This window comes from Ascaphus truei, chromosome 2 (genome assembly GCF_040206685.1).
Source record: "Ascaphus truei isolate aAscTru1 chromosome 2, aAscTru1.hap1, whole genome shotgun sequence".
NCBI classification, from domain to species: domain Eukaryota; kingdom Metazoa; phylum Chordata; class Amphibia; order Anura; family Ascaphidae; genus Ascaphus; species Ascaphus truei.
In genome coordinates, this window is record NC_134484.1 from 323,298,045 (window position 1) to 323,316,111 (window position 18,067).

General features: G+C 41.8%; 1 protein-coding gene across 2 annotated transcripts in view; it reads right to left on the reverse strand.

Moving 5' to 3' along the window:
- HECW1 (HECT, C2 and WW domain containing E3 ubiquitin protein ligase 1) overlaps nucleotides 1-18,067 on the reverse strand; it is a 331,172-nt gene that overhangs the window by 192,312 nt on the left and 120,793 nt on the right. For both annotated transcript variants that reach the window (XM_075586582.1, XM_075586583.1), the window contains one exon: nucleotides 15,150-15,474. In XM_075586582.1, the coding sequence (XP_075442697.1) occupies nucleotides 15,150-15,474 (325 nt within the window). The remainder of the gene's footprint in view (nucleotides 1-15,149; nucleotides 15,475-18,067) is intronic.

Consider the following 18,067-nt stretch of genomic DNA (forward strand, 5'->3'; position numbering starts at 1 on the left):
CATCTACATTGATAATATCTTATGACTTTTGGGACCTCTTTGCCATCATATTTGCGTGATATAAAAGATGCCTTGAGAAAACTGGAGGGGTAGCATTAGATGACTAGACTCTTCTGGCTGGTGGGCTTGGATGTGGAGGGATTATATACCAGTATCCACCACTGTATAGTGCTGTTGAACATTTTCTATGTTCAAGAGCCCTACATTTCCAACCACATAATGAGTTTATCCTCAAACTATTCGATTTTGCTCTTACAAAGAACTATTTTCTCTTTGATGAAGTCATTTACCATCAAATTCAAGGGGTTTTCTTGAGACCCTAGTTGGATGTTGCTTTATTTTTTTCATGTGCATTTATGTTTCAAAAAGTAGTTAATTTTTTTTTAATCTCACGGAACACATAATGAGTGAACTGTATTTCACACTAGTAACAGTGATATAGAACACATCTTTTTATCTATAAAACTCTAGCATTCAACAGAAAGTTGACTGGGGTAGCACAAAAAATGGCACATAAGGTATTCTCTCTCTCTCTCTCTCTCTCTCTCTCTCTCTCTCTCTCTCTCTCTCTCTCTCTCTCTCTCTGTTTATTATGGTAAGAAAGACCATGCACAATGTGATATGTCATAATGGGAGCATCACTTAACCTCTCCTATTGATAATACAAAAATCAGGGTATTGACTAGAGATGTGTGATATTTTCCTAGGCCTTTGCAAATCAAACAAAATTGACCCTTGGCTTACAACCATTTCTTCCTTTTGCCAAAAATTGCCACCTTGACCCAGACCCTGAGATGGGTTTTTTTCCCCTCTCTCTCCCCTGTGTTTTCTTTCAAAGCAAAAGCCCTATTTCAGGGTCTGTATCTGTACAGTACACCAGCTTTTAAGACTGATTTTGCAAGTTTTTTTTTATCACTGTAAAGTGCAGCGAAATATATTGCAAAACAGCAACATTTTAAATGTTGTGAGCACAGCTGAGACAGCTTAGCACATCTGTACTGTTGACTCACACAAGATAATATAGTGCAAAGTAACTTGATGGAAGAAAAGCATGTGTCAAAATGCCTGTCAGCTTTCATTTACACACAAAAGTGTCTTGATACATGGACCTCTATGGCCCCAATTTAATATGATGTGAAGACATCTTATCTGTGCTGGAGAAGAGACCAGCTGAATTCAAATGAATGGATCTAAAATCTTATCCAAAATGTTTAAAATGTTTTTTTTTCTCCTACATTATATGGATTACAGACCCTGGTCTAAAAAAAAAAAAAAAAATGAAATCACATTCACTATCTTATATTTGCGGCCTATAGGCACTGAAATCCCATACAGAATGATTGCATGCACACTAGAATAGTCTGCCCATGGTTTTGGAATCGCTGAAAAGTAAGTAATTTATCCAAGAATATTTTAGAACAAAAAGTCTTATTACAGTATATTCAGCCTCCGTGTCCCAGAAGGGGAGAAATAATGTGTGCCATAAAAAGAAATGGGACACAGAACACATTTTTTTCCCAAACCATACTTTCTTCTCATCTTGCCATCTCTTGAGTATTCCTTAAAGAGGCACGAGTCATCCTATAAATAGCAGGCTCCTTTTGATGTTTGACTAAAAGGATGAGTGGAGAGATGATTCTCCTGCAACAAAACATCCTGCAGATTTCCATTAACTCCTTTCCTGAGTGATAATTATTTATTTGGCTTCCAGTGGAAAGTGAACTCCTCCCTCCCTTGAGAGACAGATTTATGGTGTAGTTTAGCTCAGTAGTATCGACAACACAGTCGTTTCTGCTGTACTTCTTTAAGCATTTCAGCTACTGTTTCCAAAGGGACCTCGCACTGCTCTAAAAAAATTAAAAATATCCCCTTTCCAGACATGTCGGCTCTCAATCATTGCGAGTCTGGCTGATATGGAATCAGTCTGAAGGTGGTCTATGTACAGTATGAATATTACATATTAAAAAAAAGTGTGCGTTGTAATTTCAGTGCTAAAAAACAATATAAACCGTCCAAAAAATGTGCATCATATGTGTGAAGGTTTCATACATTTAACGCATAGTTTGTTTGAATTTTTAATGCCTTGTGTCATGTTGAATACATGATTTATACAATTTAAATAAAAACAATTGTGTTTTGGTTTATTCATTAGTGCAATCTTATTTCTAATACTGTGAAACTAATACATTTGTTAACCTATAACAGGAAATATCTGTCCTACGTCAAATAAATGTTTGGGTTTATACATAGCAACTTCATGCTGCTCTATAAAGATTATTAAGTCTTTTTAGTGTTTACACTTACTCCTTATTCACAGAAGCCTTATTTCCGAGTATTTACTGTACCATTAACATCTGTACGCCTAGCGCAGTCCATTCCTGTGCTCGGAAAAATACTAATTTTGGACGCAGCTGGCCAAGATGAAGAACTTTCAGGTTTGTAAAGAGGCGCACACAAGCGCGATTCATAATGGGATTTCTCAGCGCCAATTTGACACCCAAAACGCCACTTAGAATGATTACTACATGGGACCCATAGACTCTCACTCTCAATGATAAAAGTATGTACAGTACTTTCCCGTTAACATGCCACTTTTTGTTCGAAACACCCCAATTCTCACTGGTTTCTGTCCTTGGAGGCTGACGTCTTTGCCCTCCTATTTTCAGTAGAAACAAAACGGAATGCAATTTGTTGCAGTCTCTGCTGTATTCATGAAGAATTATCTGTGCAGAAAGATCACTCCAAAAAACATCTCATTTGCTGCACTTTTCTATCAAATATATTTTTGTTGACCGAATTTGTCACTCGTCAACTTATTGATATATTAAATCAACTGCAAGATAAATGTAATAAAAATCAAATGTCTCCCTTTTTTTGGATTTGCGTATTCACGACTGCACAACATTAAGTATTTATTTTGCTAGAGACATTCAAAACGTGCCCTGAGGCACTGGAAGCTGTTTTATGGTATTGCCACGCTGAGAAAATATAGTGCATCATCTTGTTTTTCTATTCTGCTAGCTACTGCTGCTGCTCTCTAAAAACCCTAATAGGAGACTCTGTTCTAGACACAGAAATACTGTGACACATGTTCACTGTTGCTAGGTAAATGACTGCTTCAGAATCTATTGTTGGGAAAAAAAAGCAATGTAATTGGGATTTTTATAAAGTAGCAACTGTATTTTGTTGAGGATGAGAAGTTCAGGCTCAAAAGGCACCGTAGTTAACAATATTGTTGTAAGTGATGATCTTTAATATCCCACGTGTGCCTCTCTGAATTAAATAAAATACCATCATTATGAGTCTTGACCCTGTGTGCTAAGCAAACATATGTCTGCTCCTTTATATCCCCGTACATGAACTTAAACATTTGAGCACACTAATAAAGAACAGCTGGTTGCTCTTGTTTTCCAAATGTTGTGTTGTTGACATACTGTATGGATGTGCAACTCCAACTTTACTAATATTTATTAATGGCCAATAAAGAATGTAATTAGAAGCATTACATTATTCTATAGGGATTAAAAGGGTGTTTCTAGAAGAATGAAGGTGATTTCACTTTCAAATGACCAATTTCAAAGTATAGTTTCTGCATGGTTTCCTAATCAGGACGGGTGAATTTGCAGACAGCCTCCCATGAGAGCTAAATACAAATCCTTAGTCTTTTTGCAGAAAGCTGTTAGGAAATTACACTGCTGTGATGAGATAGTGACAATGAAATGCAAGAGCCTGGTGTGAAACTCACAGCCCAGCACAGGTACTAAACATGTACAGCCAGTCCTCGGTTATCCAACGGAATCCGTTCTGGAAGTAGCGTTGGATAGTGAAACCGTTGTAAAGTGAGTCCCATGTTAATCAGTGGCGGTGAGCGTCGGATAACACATTCCGGCGTCGGATTACGCATACCAGCATCGAAAAACGGCCCATATGGTTGAATTGTAAAGCATTAGATATGCCATTCGTTGTAAAGTGAAACGTTGGATAACGAGGACAACCTGTATTGGAAGAGGTTCATTGTGCCTGCTAGATCAGAAATGTAAGCAGAAACAGAGCTACAGTAAACTACATCGTTGCAGGCATTAGCAAAGTACTCTACATTTACAAGTGTTCCTATTCTTTAAAGTTATGGGGGGTTGCTTAAGCTGTTATACAGTAGGTAGGGTGCACTGGACTGGACCACAGTGTGTAATTTCTGCATATGGCCTGAATGAATGCGTGCAGGTGTGCCAATGTATGAAATCGATTTTGATATGTTGTGCGACACGTGCCCCAACTTTTTTTTAACACTGAGAAAGAAATTATACAAGGAGGTAGAGGCAGAGTTTGGATGTTGTCGGTGGCGCACATATGCATTTGATACGTATAAAAAGATTACACCAGGTATGCTGCAAAATTCTCCGGTAACTATTTCTTGGTGTAAAAGACGAATGCAAGTAGATACAAACAATTCTTAATGGATTCATATGTATGGACATGACGCACACCATACAAAGAGACAAATGGATTTTAAGATTGATTTTGTGATGCAATGCACTCTTTCAATTATTTTTCAAATCAAGGGCTTTCTGGATACATAGCCTTCAATATATGTGAATACCTAGTAGATGTCGTTTCCATAGGTGTGTTAAATCAAGGGCTCCGAGCTACAAAACTGGGGCATAATTGGAGCAATATAGATGCACCCGATGTATCAATGGAAACAAGTCAGAAAAACATATGTTGGGGAAAACAAAGGAAGTGGGAAAAAAGACTCTGAATGTGTGACCAGCACAAGACAGACTGAAAAAACAATGCTGTAGTAAGGTTTAAAGCGCAAACCCAAATAAGTGACAGGTGATGAGTGAAAAAATATATACGTAAATGAATATCACCATGAGGAGATGCTGCTGGTGAGAGGGATTACACGATACCTCAGATAAGCATAGAAAGGACACAATAAGCGCAAGAACTCCTCTAAGGTGTAATGGATGGTATGCGTTTCATCCGGGTACAACCGGACTTCTTCACACCCCTGAAGAAGTCCGGTTGTACCCGGATGAAACGCATAAGGTTTCTACTTCATCCCGTGGAGGTTGGCTGCCTGGAGATCCAGTGAAGTTGGTGCCGATCCTCTGTTTGGTGTTGTGCTCCCCGCTGAGCTTGTTCGTCTATTCCCCGCTACTGCCGCCACTGTTGAGCTTACCGTACGCGCAGCCGCAGACCTTGATAGGCGGAGAGACTCCTGTGACGTCAGACGCCATCCCCGAATGCGGAAGGAAAGCCAGGGAAGACACGCCACCCGATCACACACTGTACCGGCACCCCACACTACAGGACCCAGAGTGGCCAATCTGCTTGATTTTTTCTTGCGCATGTGAGTGCATATGAGCGCCTTGGCTCTTGAATTCTTTTATTAAATTGTATTACGCTATATTCTCTTTTTTTTCCCCTCTCTTTATATGTTCTGAGACTCCAGCATCATCCATCCAATTGATTCATATCATACCATCCATTACACCTTAGAGGTGTTCTTGCGCTTATTGTGTCCTTTCTAAGAAAAAACAATGCTACTGAGTTTCCCAAGGGAGAGTACCATTACTTTTTTCACACCTTGTGTACCATTGCTTTTTATATACAAACGTATAATTCCACTTTTTTTGTTAGAAATAACATTTATTTATTATAGAAAGTTCAACTTCCAAGTTACATAAAAAATATTGCTTAACTGCATCTAAATTACTATGCAATACAATAACGATAAACAGCACTCACACTAGTGAAATAAAGCATACAATGCGGGGTGCCAACGACTAGAGAGGACCCAATCCCTCTCAACACAATACACAATACTGAATAGTCCAGCACTCCGTATATAAAGAAATCAGATCACTGGTATAGAACCAAAAAGGTGAGATGTAATATATGCACAAATTAATCAAAAAAAGCAAACAATACCACACATAGAAAACTATAATAACATAAAGGTAGTACCATATATGGGGTGTGTGGAGGAAAAAAGTGGAACAAAACAAGGGGGGGGGGGGAAACGGGCACAACAACAAAAATGTGGGTATATAGGGGAGCACAGGGGGGCAACGTTTCGGGGAATACCCCTTCGTCAGGCCCGTTCCCCTCAGTCCCAAAAGGGTACTTCCCTGATCCCATAAGCCACAAGAACACAAACATATTCTACAGGAAGATCCTCTTTTACAAGATCACATAAAAGAGAAGCCCAATATAATCTATAAAAAAGCTGATAATATTTAAAAATATATTGCTCCTAGTATTCCTAGGAAAGACATAAAAGAAGGTTATTGGCTCAGTCAATGTTTGCCAACAGGATTCTTTAGATGTGGGAAATGTGTTTATTGCAAATATGGCATCAAAAACAAAGAATTCACATCAATACAAACAGGAGAGACTTTTAAAATCAAAGAATTCATAAATTGTAACAGTAAAGGTGTTGTATATCTTTTGGTGTGTCCCTGCAATTAACAATATGTGGGGCGCACCAAAAGATGTCTCAAACAACGCATTGGTGAACATTACCATAACATCAAAAAGGGACTAGAGACTCACAATGTCTCCTTTCACTTTAAACAGTGTCATTCCAGTAACCCAGAAGGTTTAACATTTATGGGAATTGACAAGGTTGAGTTAAATCAAAGAGGAGGGGATCTGGTTAAAAAAATATCTCAAAGAGAAACTTTATGGATACATACATTAAAAACACTAGCACCTATGGGATTAAATATTAATATAGATTTAGGTTGTTTTCTCACTTAATTTACTAATAATATTTTAAAGAAATGTATTATTGTTAATCAAATAAAATAAAAATATAAATATTTTTTCACTATTTTATTTCTTCACTAATATCATTTAATTAATTTAATACTGTGAAATATTAAAATAGTTATTTGTTAAAATTAATATATTACTTTAAGTATATTCACATCATAACTTTAATATTTAGTTAATCATTATTATACACTTGATACTAAATACTGTGTATCCTTAATCATATATATACTGTTTATCCAAAAGTAGTTATAACTTGGATGGTTCAACTTCCTTACATTGGTCTATAAGTATATTAGCAATGCAGAAGATTCATGTCTCGTCTCATAGATCATTTAGGAATCAAATAGGATACACTTTAGAACCTTGCTACGATCTAAAATTGTCTTTCAATATGGTTTTATGGTATGTAGTTAGACCTTTTTTATATTTTTTATATATTTTGTATAGAATTTTTGCTATGTTATGTATAATATATTGTCCGTCCCTCTCCGTCATTAGCATAATTAAAGAAATGTGTGTAGCTTTGTTAGAGAGGGATATATTAAGAAGGGACACCGGAACATACCATACTTACCCCTGACGAAGACGGATCACCGTTGAAACGCGTAGGGTTGCCGGGAGGACCAGTTTCATTGAGGCACCAGGAACCGGAAGTGACACAGAATGCCGAGCAGTGCGGCGAGTGACTGTCGCGGACACCGGAGGTTGCGGAACTCCATGAACTGGTCTGTGCCCATATTTTAAACCTGTTGTGTTATTCCTGATTTATATATAAACGGAATTTTAAAGAAGTGCTCTGAGAAATCGTGATGACTTCATGGTGGTGAGGACGCATAAGGATACCATTACATGCCTGAGACAGACACTGCAATGTAAGTGCATATCTCACCAGCTATAGTCTTAGCACTGTGTTGTGAACTTGCTTCACTATTATGCTCTTTTTTTCTCTTTTTTCTTCCCACGAGGTGCGCTGATTATCTTGGACATCTGTTGCTGATGGGAATTGGGATCAATTTCGGCTTTTCATGCTGCACCACATTTTTTATTTTTTTCAAGTTTGGACTTTATTTAGTTAGAGCGCTTCCTATATTGTTGTGTACCTGTGTATATATGTATGTCTCTAGTGCCCCTTTGATTGGGGTATGAGTCCCTGTGTGTGGCTGTCTCTGCGGGTGGATCCGTCCTTCGCCATTGGTAGGTCCCCCCCACCTCTGGCTTGGCCCCCTGTATTAGAGAGTTTCTTGGGTCCTCTTTACCCACTTGGTGGAACAGTTACCTCTTTAGAAGATCACTATTGATGTTTACTATAATGTGTACACCCACCTCCTTTTTTTAACCATTACTGTATATACACATTCTTTATTAAAAATTATTTTATATTTTTCATATATTCCTTATTCAATTACACTTATGGATTACTCTGCATTTACTGTGGTATATCTCTTATTTACCATTTATAGGTAGCCCCTATGGGGATATTCTTGTTCTGTGGAGGCTTGATACTACAATGATGAGTCTTTGACACCTGATTTGCATATATATATCCACTTTCTGGACGAATCCTGCGTCCATGTGTGACTGCTGGTGATCTGCTGCCTGCTGCTGTGCTTTGGCACACAAGAACACCATGGAGTATCACTGCGCATGCGCGATGGGATCGCGCTATATACAGAAGGCTTACACTGATCTCCACACATCACAGGGACTGTCCATGGCAACGGTTCCTGTTTACACTGATGCAGAGGACGTCTGTTATCAACGATCGTGTTCATGGTGTCAGCTGGATGTAATTACCTTATCTCAGAGCTCGCGCACCGAGGATGACGTCATCAGGGCTTTAAAACCCTTCCTGGCTGTGCAGATGATTGCAGGCACCCTTCTGAGTGAGGAGCAGGCGCGTTCTGATTATTGTGCAGAAAACCTTGTAGTTTGATTTATTCTACTTACCTCTTATGACTTTTGAACGCCTAGTGCTGCATCCTGTCTGTGATCTTTATGTTTAGATATTGCAATTATCTTACTACATTTATCTCTTTCTAGTATAGATCACTAAAAGTAGTGGAGGATATATTTGTGTTTACTTATTCATTTAGACTTACCCATTGTCAGAATTAGTGGTGGTTTTATTTTTTCTCATTTGGGGCCTGTTTGTGTTCTTGTGGGTTCTGGGATCAGGGAAGTACCCTTTTGGGGCTGGGGGGAACGGGCCTGACGAAGGTGTATTCCCTGAAACGTTGCCCCCCTGTGCTCCCCTATATACCCACCTTTTTGTTGTTGTGCCTCTTTCCCCCCCCCCCCCCTTGTTTTGTTCCACTTTTTTCCCCCACACACCCCATATATGGTACTACCTTTATGTTATTATAGTTTTCTATGTGTGATATTGTATGCTTTTTTGATTCATTTGTGCATATATTAAATCTTACCTTTTTGGTTCTATACCAGTGATCTGATTTCTTTATATAGGGAGTGCTGGACTATTCAGTATTGGGTATCTAAATTACTATTCAAAGGGCTATCTCAAAATTGAATTGATTTTAATTTATATTTGCTGACCTCACTCCTCACAGCCTCGTTACGTCTCTAACTCTATTCGTAAATCTCCACTTCTACTTCCTTCGTCACTTCTCATTTCCCATGAACTACTTTCTTACCTGCGCCCTCTGTCACTACACAGCTATACCCCCTGCACCAAAACACACACTTACAAATCATCCTCACACATTCTATTTCTATCCTTGCTTCTCATCCTTGCTTCTGGGGATATCTCTCAATCCTGGTCCCTGCCTTATTTCTACATGCTCTTGTCTTCGCCTGCCAAATGCAACTTCTACTCCTTCTGGTGTCAACCCCTCCAACCACATACACATCCTCTGTCAACCTCCCTCCTCTCTCCCTTTCTCCTGTGCCCTTTAGGATGCACGCTACCTTTCTAACAAGTTCCTCTCTGTGCATGACTTTTCTCTCTCACTCCCTGCTTCTCTTTGCTATAACTGAGACTTGGCTCACTCAGTCTGACTCTGCACTGGAAGCTGCCCTCGCTTATGGTGGCCTTTCTTTCTCCCACACTCCACGCCCTGATGGCAGGGGTGGAGGCGTGGGGCTAATCCTATCCTCTATCTGCCGTTACCGAACTCTTCCTATTTCTCCCTCTTTTGCTTTTCCCTCCTTTGAGGTTCATACTGTCAAGATTTTCTCTCCTCTACCTGTCCACGTAGCGGTCATCTATTGCCCACCTACCTCTACTCACCCCCTTCTGTCTTTCTGCCATATTGATGACCCCACTCTCCCTTGGGCTTCCCGCTTTCTCTCTATAATCTCTTCTTTTGACCTTCAACAGTGGACTGCAGCTAGCACCCACAAGGATGGACACCACCCAGACCTTGATTTCACTAAAAACTTTTCTCTCTCTGATTTCTCCATTCCCCCTTCCTCTCTTTGACCATCACCTCATCTCATTTTCTCTCTCTCACTTCTCCCCTTCTCCACCTCCATCTACCCCTCGTTTCTACAGAGACCTGCACTCTATTAACCTACCATATTTTACACTTTACGCTTCTCCCTCTCCTCTCTCAGCTCTGCTCAAGACCCTGACAATCTGTTAGGAACTACAAATTTACCCTATCCTCACACTCTCGTAAACTTCCTACACTACAAATTATGCTATCCTGTTTCAACTCTGCCCTCTCTCAGCCTAAACAACCCTACTTTTCTTCACTAATCAAACGCACAAGTCTAACCCATGCCAACTCTTCTCTGTCTTTGACTCCCTACTCAGGCCACCCTCTGCCTATTCTTCTTCCTCCATCTCACCTCAGGACTTTGCTGACTATTTCAAGAAAAGGTGGAATCCATACATCAGGACATCCACTCTGTATCCTCCTCCCATCCAACACCTCTTCCTAACTCTCCTGTCTTCCGCGACTCTTTTTACGCAGCCAGAGAGGAGAATGTATCATTGCTGATCTCCTCTTCTACTTCTACCACCTGCCCTCTTGAACCCATTTCCTCCCATCTCCTAAAATCTCTTGCTCCTACTGTAATCCCTACACTCACACACATGTTTAACTCCTCCTTCTACTTTGGTACCTTTCCCTCCTCTTTCAAACATGAAACAGTTATACCTTTACTCAAAAACAGCAAGCTTGACCCTACCTGTCTTTCTAACTATCGTCCTGTCTCCCTCCTGCTTTTTGCCTCTAAACTCCTTGAATGTCTTGTATTCTCTCGCTTGCTCCATTTTCTCACCACCTATTCTCTCCTAGACCCTCTACAATCTTGCTTCCGCAATGCTCACTCCACTGAAACAGTCCTCGCTAAAATAACTAATGACCGCCATGCTGCCAAAGACAGAGGTTATTACACTCTGCTCATATTACTCGACGTCTCTGCCGGATTTGATACTGTGGACCACACTCTTCTCCTTCGCATTCTCCACACTCTTGGTATTCGTAACAAAGCTCTATCATTGATCTCTCCCATTGCACTTTCAGTGTCTCTTTTACCAACGCCTCCTCCTCTATCGATCTCTCTGTGGGGGTACCCCAGGGCTCTATCCTTGACCTCTTCTCTTTTCTCTTTACACACTCTCTCTAGGTGACTTAATCACATCTCTTGGGTTCAAACACACCTCTATGCTGATGACACACAAATTTACATTTCAAACCCTGACCTTACACCTGCTATACAGACCAAAGTTTTTTGAAGTGAAACTTCTTTAGTGGCACCTAGTTCTGATGGAGCAAAACTGGATGGATGGAGATGAACTATGAAACGGAAGTGACGTCATGTAATGGCCGCCGCTCCCCCCACACTCCTTCTGTCACATGCGGCGGCGGCGGCGATAGCTGCCGGCGCCGCTCCTAACGGCCGCTGCTCCCCCCACACGGCTGCTGACATATGCGGTCGGCGGCGATAGCCGCCGACGCCGCTCCTAACGGCTGCCGTTCCCCGTCCGCTGCCCGTGCCCGCTGCCATGCCGCACATGCGCAGTTGTGATGGCGCCGCTGACAGACGCCACACATGCATAGAAGCGGCAGGCAGCGGCGCTGTTCCCCCCCCCTTGCACTCTGCCCCGTCACCCACAAACAGCGACCCGCAGCTGCCGGTGCGGCTGGGACAGCAGAGACCGCCCGACCGGGACAGCAGAGACCGCCCGACCGGGACAGCAGAGACCGCCCGACCGGGACAGCCCCCCCTTTCCTGCACAGCCGTGTCCGCAGCTCCGCCGGGGGTAGTGGGAGTCGGGAGGAGGGGGGTAACGGGACCACCGTGTCGCCGGGGGGGGGGGGGGGCTGGCTGCAGCAGGACACACAGCTGTGTCCGCAGCTCTGCCGGGGGTAGTGGGAGGAGGGGGGGGGGGGAACAGCACAGCACAGAGAGACATTCACACAACACAGAGAGAGAGACATACACTGACTGACACAGACTCACACTGACTCACACTCACACTGACTGACTCACACTGACTGACTCACACTGACTGACTCACACTCACACACTGACTGACTCACACTCACACACTGACTGACTCACACTCACACACTGACTGACTCACACTCACACACTGACTGACACACACACACACAGACTCACACTGACTGACTCACACTCACACACTGACTGACTCATACTCACACACTGACTGACTCACACTCACACACTGACTGACACACATGCACACACTGACTGACACACATGCACACACTGACTGACACACATGCACACACTGACTGACACACATGCACACACTGACTGACACACATGCACACACTGACTGACACACACACATACATACTCACTGACTGACACATACACTGACTGACACATGTGTGCCGAGCACGCGTGTTATAAGTCAATTTCTGTGACAAAAGTCAAAGAAGTTTCACTTACTATGCGCGTGCACAGCACACACAGCTTTTTTTAATTTCTTTCCGCTATATCATCCTGGATGGCCCTCTTTAACATGGCAAGAACAGAGCTCCTCATATTTCTTCCCAAACCTGGCCCTACTACCTCCTTCCACATTAATGTTGGAAGTACTATCATACACCCAGTAGCACGGACACGCTGCCTGGGGGTCACACTCTACTCCTCTCTCACATTCTCCTCTTACATTCAAAAGGTAGCTAAAACCTGTCGTTTTTTTCTCCGCAATATTACAAAGATACGCCTTTTCCTCTGTTGCTTGACTGCTAAAACGCTGACACAGGCCCTCATTCTCTCCAGTCTCGATTACTGTAACCTCCTGCTGTCCGACCTTCTTGCCTCTCACCTGTCTCCCTTAAAATCTATCCTAAACGCTGCTGCCAGAATCACTCTACTCATTCCTAAATCTGTCTCAGCATCTCCCCTCATGAAATCCCTCTCCTGGCTTCCTATCAAATCCTGTATCACACACTCAATTCTCCTCCTCACGTTTAAAGCTTTACACTCTTCTGCTCCTCCTTACATCTCAGCCCTAATTTCTTGCTGTACACCATCCCGACTCTTGCGTTCTGCTCAAGGATGTCTTCTCTCTACCCCTTTTGTATCTAAAGCCCTCTCCCACCTTAAACCTTTCTCACTGACTGCCCCACACCTCTGGAATGCCCTGCCCCTCAATATCCAACTAGCACCCTCTCTATCCACCTTTAAGACCCACCTTAACACACACCTGCTTAACGAAGCATATGAGTAGCTCCGTGGCTGACACTTTACACCTTATACATAAACCTTGGCCCCTTGCATACACACTTACAAGAAAGCCCTCCTACTGACTCTATACATTCTTCCTACCTACCAATTAGATTGTAAGCTCTTCGGAGCAGGGACTCCTCTTCCTAAATGTTACATTTATGCCTGAAGCACTTCTTCCCACTATGAGTTATCTGTATTATTTGTTACTTATATGATTGTCACGTGTATAACTGCTGTGACGCACTATGCACTTTAATGGCACTATATAAATGAAGACATACATACATAATAAATGTAAGCTTTTCTTTAACATCTGACACATTACCACATTAACACTACTTTGTAAGCCACTTTCCCTACTGGGTATAAGGATTTCTAGGTATGATTTACATAATGCACTTATTATAATAGAATAATGTATCAGGCCCATCATTTTTCTCCATTTTGTATGTGACAAAAGAGCCTGTTACCTCTAATGTGGCATAAATCTCTCTGGGTAACAGACCTACGTCAAATGTAATAAACTGGTCTGTTCAAGAGAATTGTTCAAGACGTTGCAGTGGGAAGAAAAAGAAAACAATGGTAAATTCCTGAGTCACCTATGATTTGCAGACGTCTTTGTTATTTTTACCATAAGTCCATAAGATCACCAGCAACAAATCAGACCACTCACCAAAGCAAGTAAGAAAGTGAGCCTATCTTAGGAAGACCAAAGTGATGTTCAACAAATGTGTAAACTCTACGAAAATCTACATAAATGGAATAGAACTGGAAGAAGTCAAAGACGGTCTTCAAAGTCCAGCAAGTAACAGTGGAGGGGAACCTTTTGAATGAAATCAATATGAGAAGGAAGATGGGATGGAGCGCATTTGGGAAAAAAAACAAGACAATCTTTCAAGGGAAACTTCCACTGTGCCCCCAGAGGAAATTGATCTACCAGTGTTTCTCTGTGCTCACATGTGGATGTGAAACTTGGACTCTAAATATGGAGATCATTCAGAAGCTTCAGACAACTCAAAGAAGTATGGAGAGATGTATGCTGGGTATTACCAAAAGAGACAGGGAAAAGAATGAATGGGTTTAAAACCAAACAAAAGTCTGTGAAATTAAAATGGCAGTGAGCCGGACATATCGCAAGAAGGCATTAAACACTTTTAAGCATCTGTAAGCATTTGAAATATGACATGCTCATGGTTCCTATTAGCATACAGTATTTCCCAGGGGCGCCCATTTGTTGTGCACAGGTGTCTCTCCGCATGTGTTTGAAGGGATATATATATATATTTCTCCTGGTTCAATTCCCGTGTCGGCTCCTTGTGACCTGGGGCAAGTCACATTATCTCCCTGTGCCTCAGGCACCAAAAACATAGATTGTAAGCTTCACGGGGCAGGAAAAATGTCTATACAAGAACATGCTAAAAATATATATATATATAAATATATATATATATATATATATATATATATATATATATATATATATATATATATAGTACTTGGGATTGAAACCAAGAATAGTCTCTTTCTCGCTATCTCCCCCATCAATCTGAACAAAGATAGGCAAATGCCTTTTTTGTTTTTAAATCGATCTGCGAATATTCACACTAAATGCCATATTCCGATGCAAATTCGAATGTTGGTGACTAATTCGCCCATCTCTATTTATAAATGTGTATGAAGGACACACTTACCAGTTAGATACATGCCAATCCAATCTCCAGCATCCACCTCTTCTTTTATATCCCAGTAGAGAACTAGATCCTGTGAATGCCCTATTGCGTAATAGGAGCTGCTGACCATCAAAGTTGACCGGCTATCTGAAGTGACGAGGTTTGTGTCACTTGTGGACCGTGGCATGGCTCCCCCTTCATGAGGGCTGTTCCTGATGTCCATATTATGGAACTGGTCAGGGTTGTAGCTATATCTGAGCGGTTCTTTGCACCGGCGCCTGTTCTGAGAGTTCCTCGAGGGAGATGCCATGGCAGCCAGGCCGAGGAACCTATTTTGGTACAAATTCTGCAAAGATAAAAACAATGAATCATAGTTAGGTAAACTGAAACATGTTACAAATCTAACTGTACTTCATAACTAAATGCATTCATATCAGATAAACTCTGCCCTGAGGAAGAGAGTAGCTTCCCCCGCCCACCCCCCCATATTTTGTGTAATTGTTCATACACCAAGAATCTCAATAAACATGGAACTAATATTCTAAGGAAGTGTCATGGTGTTCATTAGGTATAATGGTGAGATCTGCAGGGTTATTGATTGTACTAACTGCACATGTTCATTGTAAGAGCATGTAGAACCTGTATTATGTAAAGGGATGTGTGGGGTGGCTATCTTCAGTCCTACTTGACCCAGAGGTGGGAAAGCTGAAAGGGGAAGCCATGAATCAACTGTGTATTAGATTATCCAGATTGTTAGCTGGCTGCAGGTGCACCCATTGTGCATTCATTATTCTGAAGGTCAGTAATACAAGTTGTATTTAAAAAGAGACATAAAATATACACATAGAAGAAAAAAGTGAATTGCGCTCTAAAAAATGTGTTATTGTGCTCTTAGTGATATTAATAATACAAATAAGATAACCTGTTTACAATATGAGAGGTTTATGCTGCTGCGCTCGTGGTACCGCTCCACAACCAAACTAGTGCAAAAACAAAGAAAGAGACAGCGCAAAAAACCTCATTGTGCAATATATAAACAAAATTGTATTTGTAAACTGGTGAGTATCACACGTACATCAATATAGTTAGATTTAAGCAGAACATGTTATGGACATGTTACCAATCTGTGCTCAGGGTACAGGACTGTTCCCTGAAGAAGTAGTTAATTCTACGAAACTAGTTGGATGTAACATTCTATTGCCTTATATCTGCTTACATTGGCCTTTGTCTATGTATTGGCCTGTCCTGTTTTTATTTCATCCTGTGTGCTGTTTTGGACACTTGTGAGAGACTTTGTAAGACTGTTCAAACTTCCCTATTGAATCCACCACTGCTGTGTAGACAGTGACGTCATTACACAGCGTCCCGCGACCGAGCGGCACCATGGCACGCTGAGGGCACCCCAGCAAGCTGCGTTTTAACCTCTGTGCAGAGGATACACCTGCCGAGGTACAGGAGCAGCTTCATATCGGCCAGGAAGCAGGAGTGATTTCACCGAGCCCCAGTACCAGCTGCTGAACCTGGCTGCATGAAGGGAAATCCCCTTGGGAGTGAAAAGACTGACGTCCTGCCCCAGGATCAACTGAGCTGCAGCAGCAGAGGGAAGCAAGCACCTGAATCTACAGCTAACAGCTGCCGAGTGGTAAACAGTGTGATACACACTACATGCCTTTTACCAACTTTTTTCATGTACGCAGATATATTACCCCCTTTTTAATTCTATAATATATTGTTGAATTTGCTTCACTATTTGGCGTTGTGCGCTGTTTTCTTTTGTTTCCATTCTCTTAAGGATGTACTGTTTGACATGTATAGAGCAGCGGGATTGGTTGAGAAGGGAAGAGGGGTGAGAATATAGTCACAGAGCTAGGAGATACCCGGCAGTTGGGCGGGAACAGCGTGTAGAGAATATCCCACCCGTGTTGTCGCATTTTGAAAAATTGTTAAAAATAAAATAAAATGGTAAAGTAGAAGATAGATAATATGCTAAAGCAGCATGGGGGATGTCACAGCTAGGTGGTGGTCTTTGCCAACAGGAGTTGGGGGGGGGGGAAGAATCCCTAGGTGTTTGTGTTTAGATGGTCATAACTGGTTGGGATTGTGAAGGATGATACTCCATGGGCAAGGTTCCCAGGAGGTGGTGTATGGTGGTAAATGGGGACGTGCTCACAAGCTGTAAAAGGGGCCACCTGACAGGCATGACATTATATATATATATGAGCTTACATGGTTGTTCTGGCCCAGGCTCACTGTAGCTGATGAGTTGGAACAGTCAGTTAAACTCGTCCTCTTTAAATGAACACAGAGTCCTTCTTATTTTCTGTAGCTTTATTGGAGGGGTGAACAGAAAGCATAAGGGAAGTTGGAGGTAGCATATATGAAAGGAAGGTGAAAAAGCAATGCTTTTTTCTAGGGAAACCAGTGAGAGAGATTGCTACTCACAGTGGCTGTTGGCTTGGAAAGGAAGTGTGTTTGTCTGTGCACGCAGGAACAAGACAGGGACTGCACCAAATAGCAGGGGGAGGAGGGGCAGTCCAACTCACAGAGGAGTAAAGGGGAGTTGCCAAGGCAACAGGCCAAGAAGCTAACATGGGAGTTGCATTGTAACAACATAAACACTGAAGAGTGACAGCAGACACAGGATAGGGAAAAGACATACAAGGGACAGAACAATGGTTATAAGTTTGCCGGGACCAGCGGTCTGAGGATGTAAACTCAGTGTTTAACAATGTTGTAATGTAAAATAATTGCTGTGGTCTTTTGCACCCAAAGATGACGTAGACCACATATTTATTTATGGATGAGGATGTACTGTAAAGAGGCAAAGAACTAGCTTAATCAATGATGCACAAGTCAACCTATACCACAGAAGACGATGTTCCGAGTGAGTGCCTAAGTTACAAAATAAAGCTGAGGTATGCATGATGGTTAAGCATATC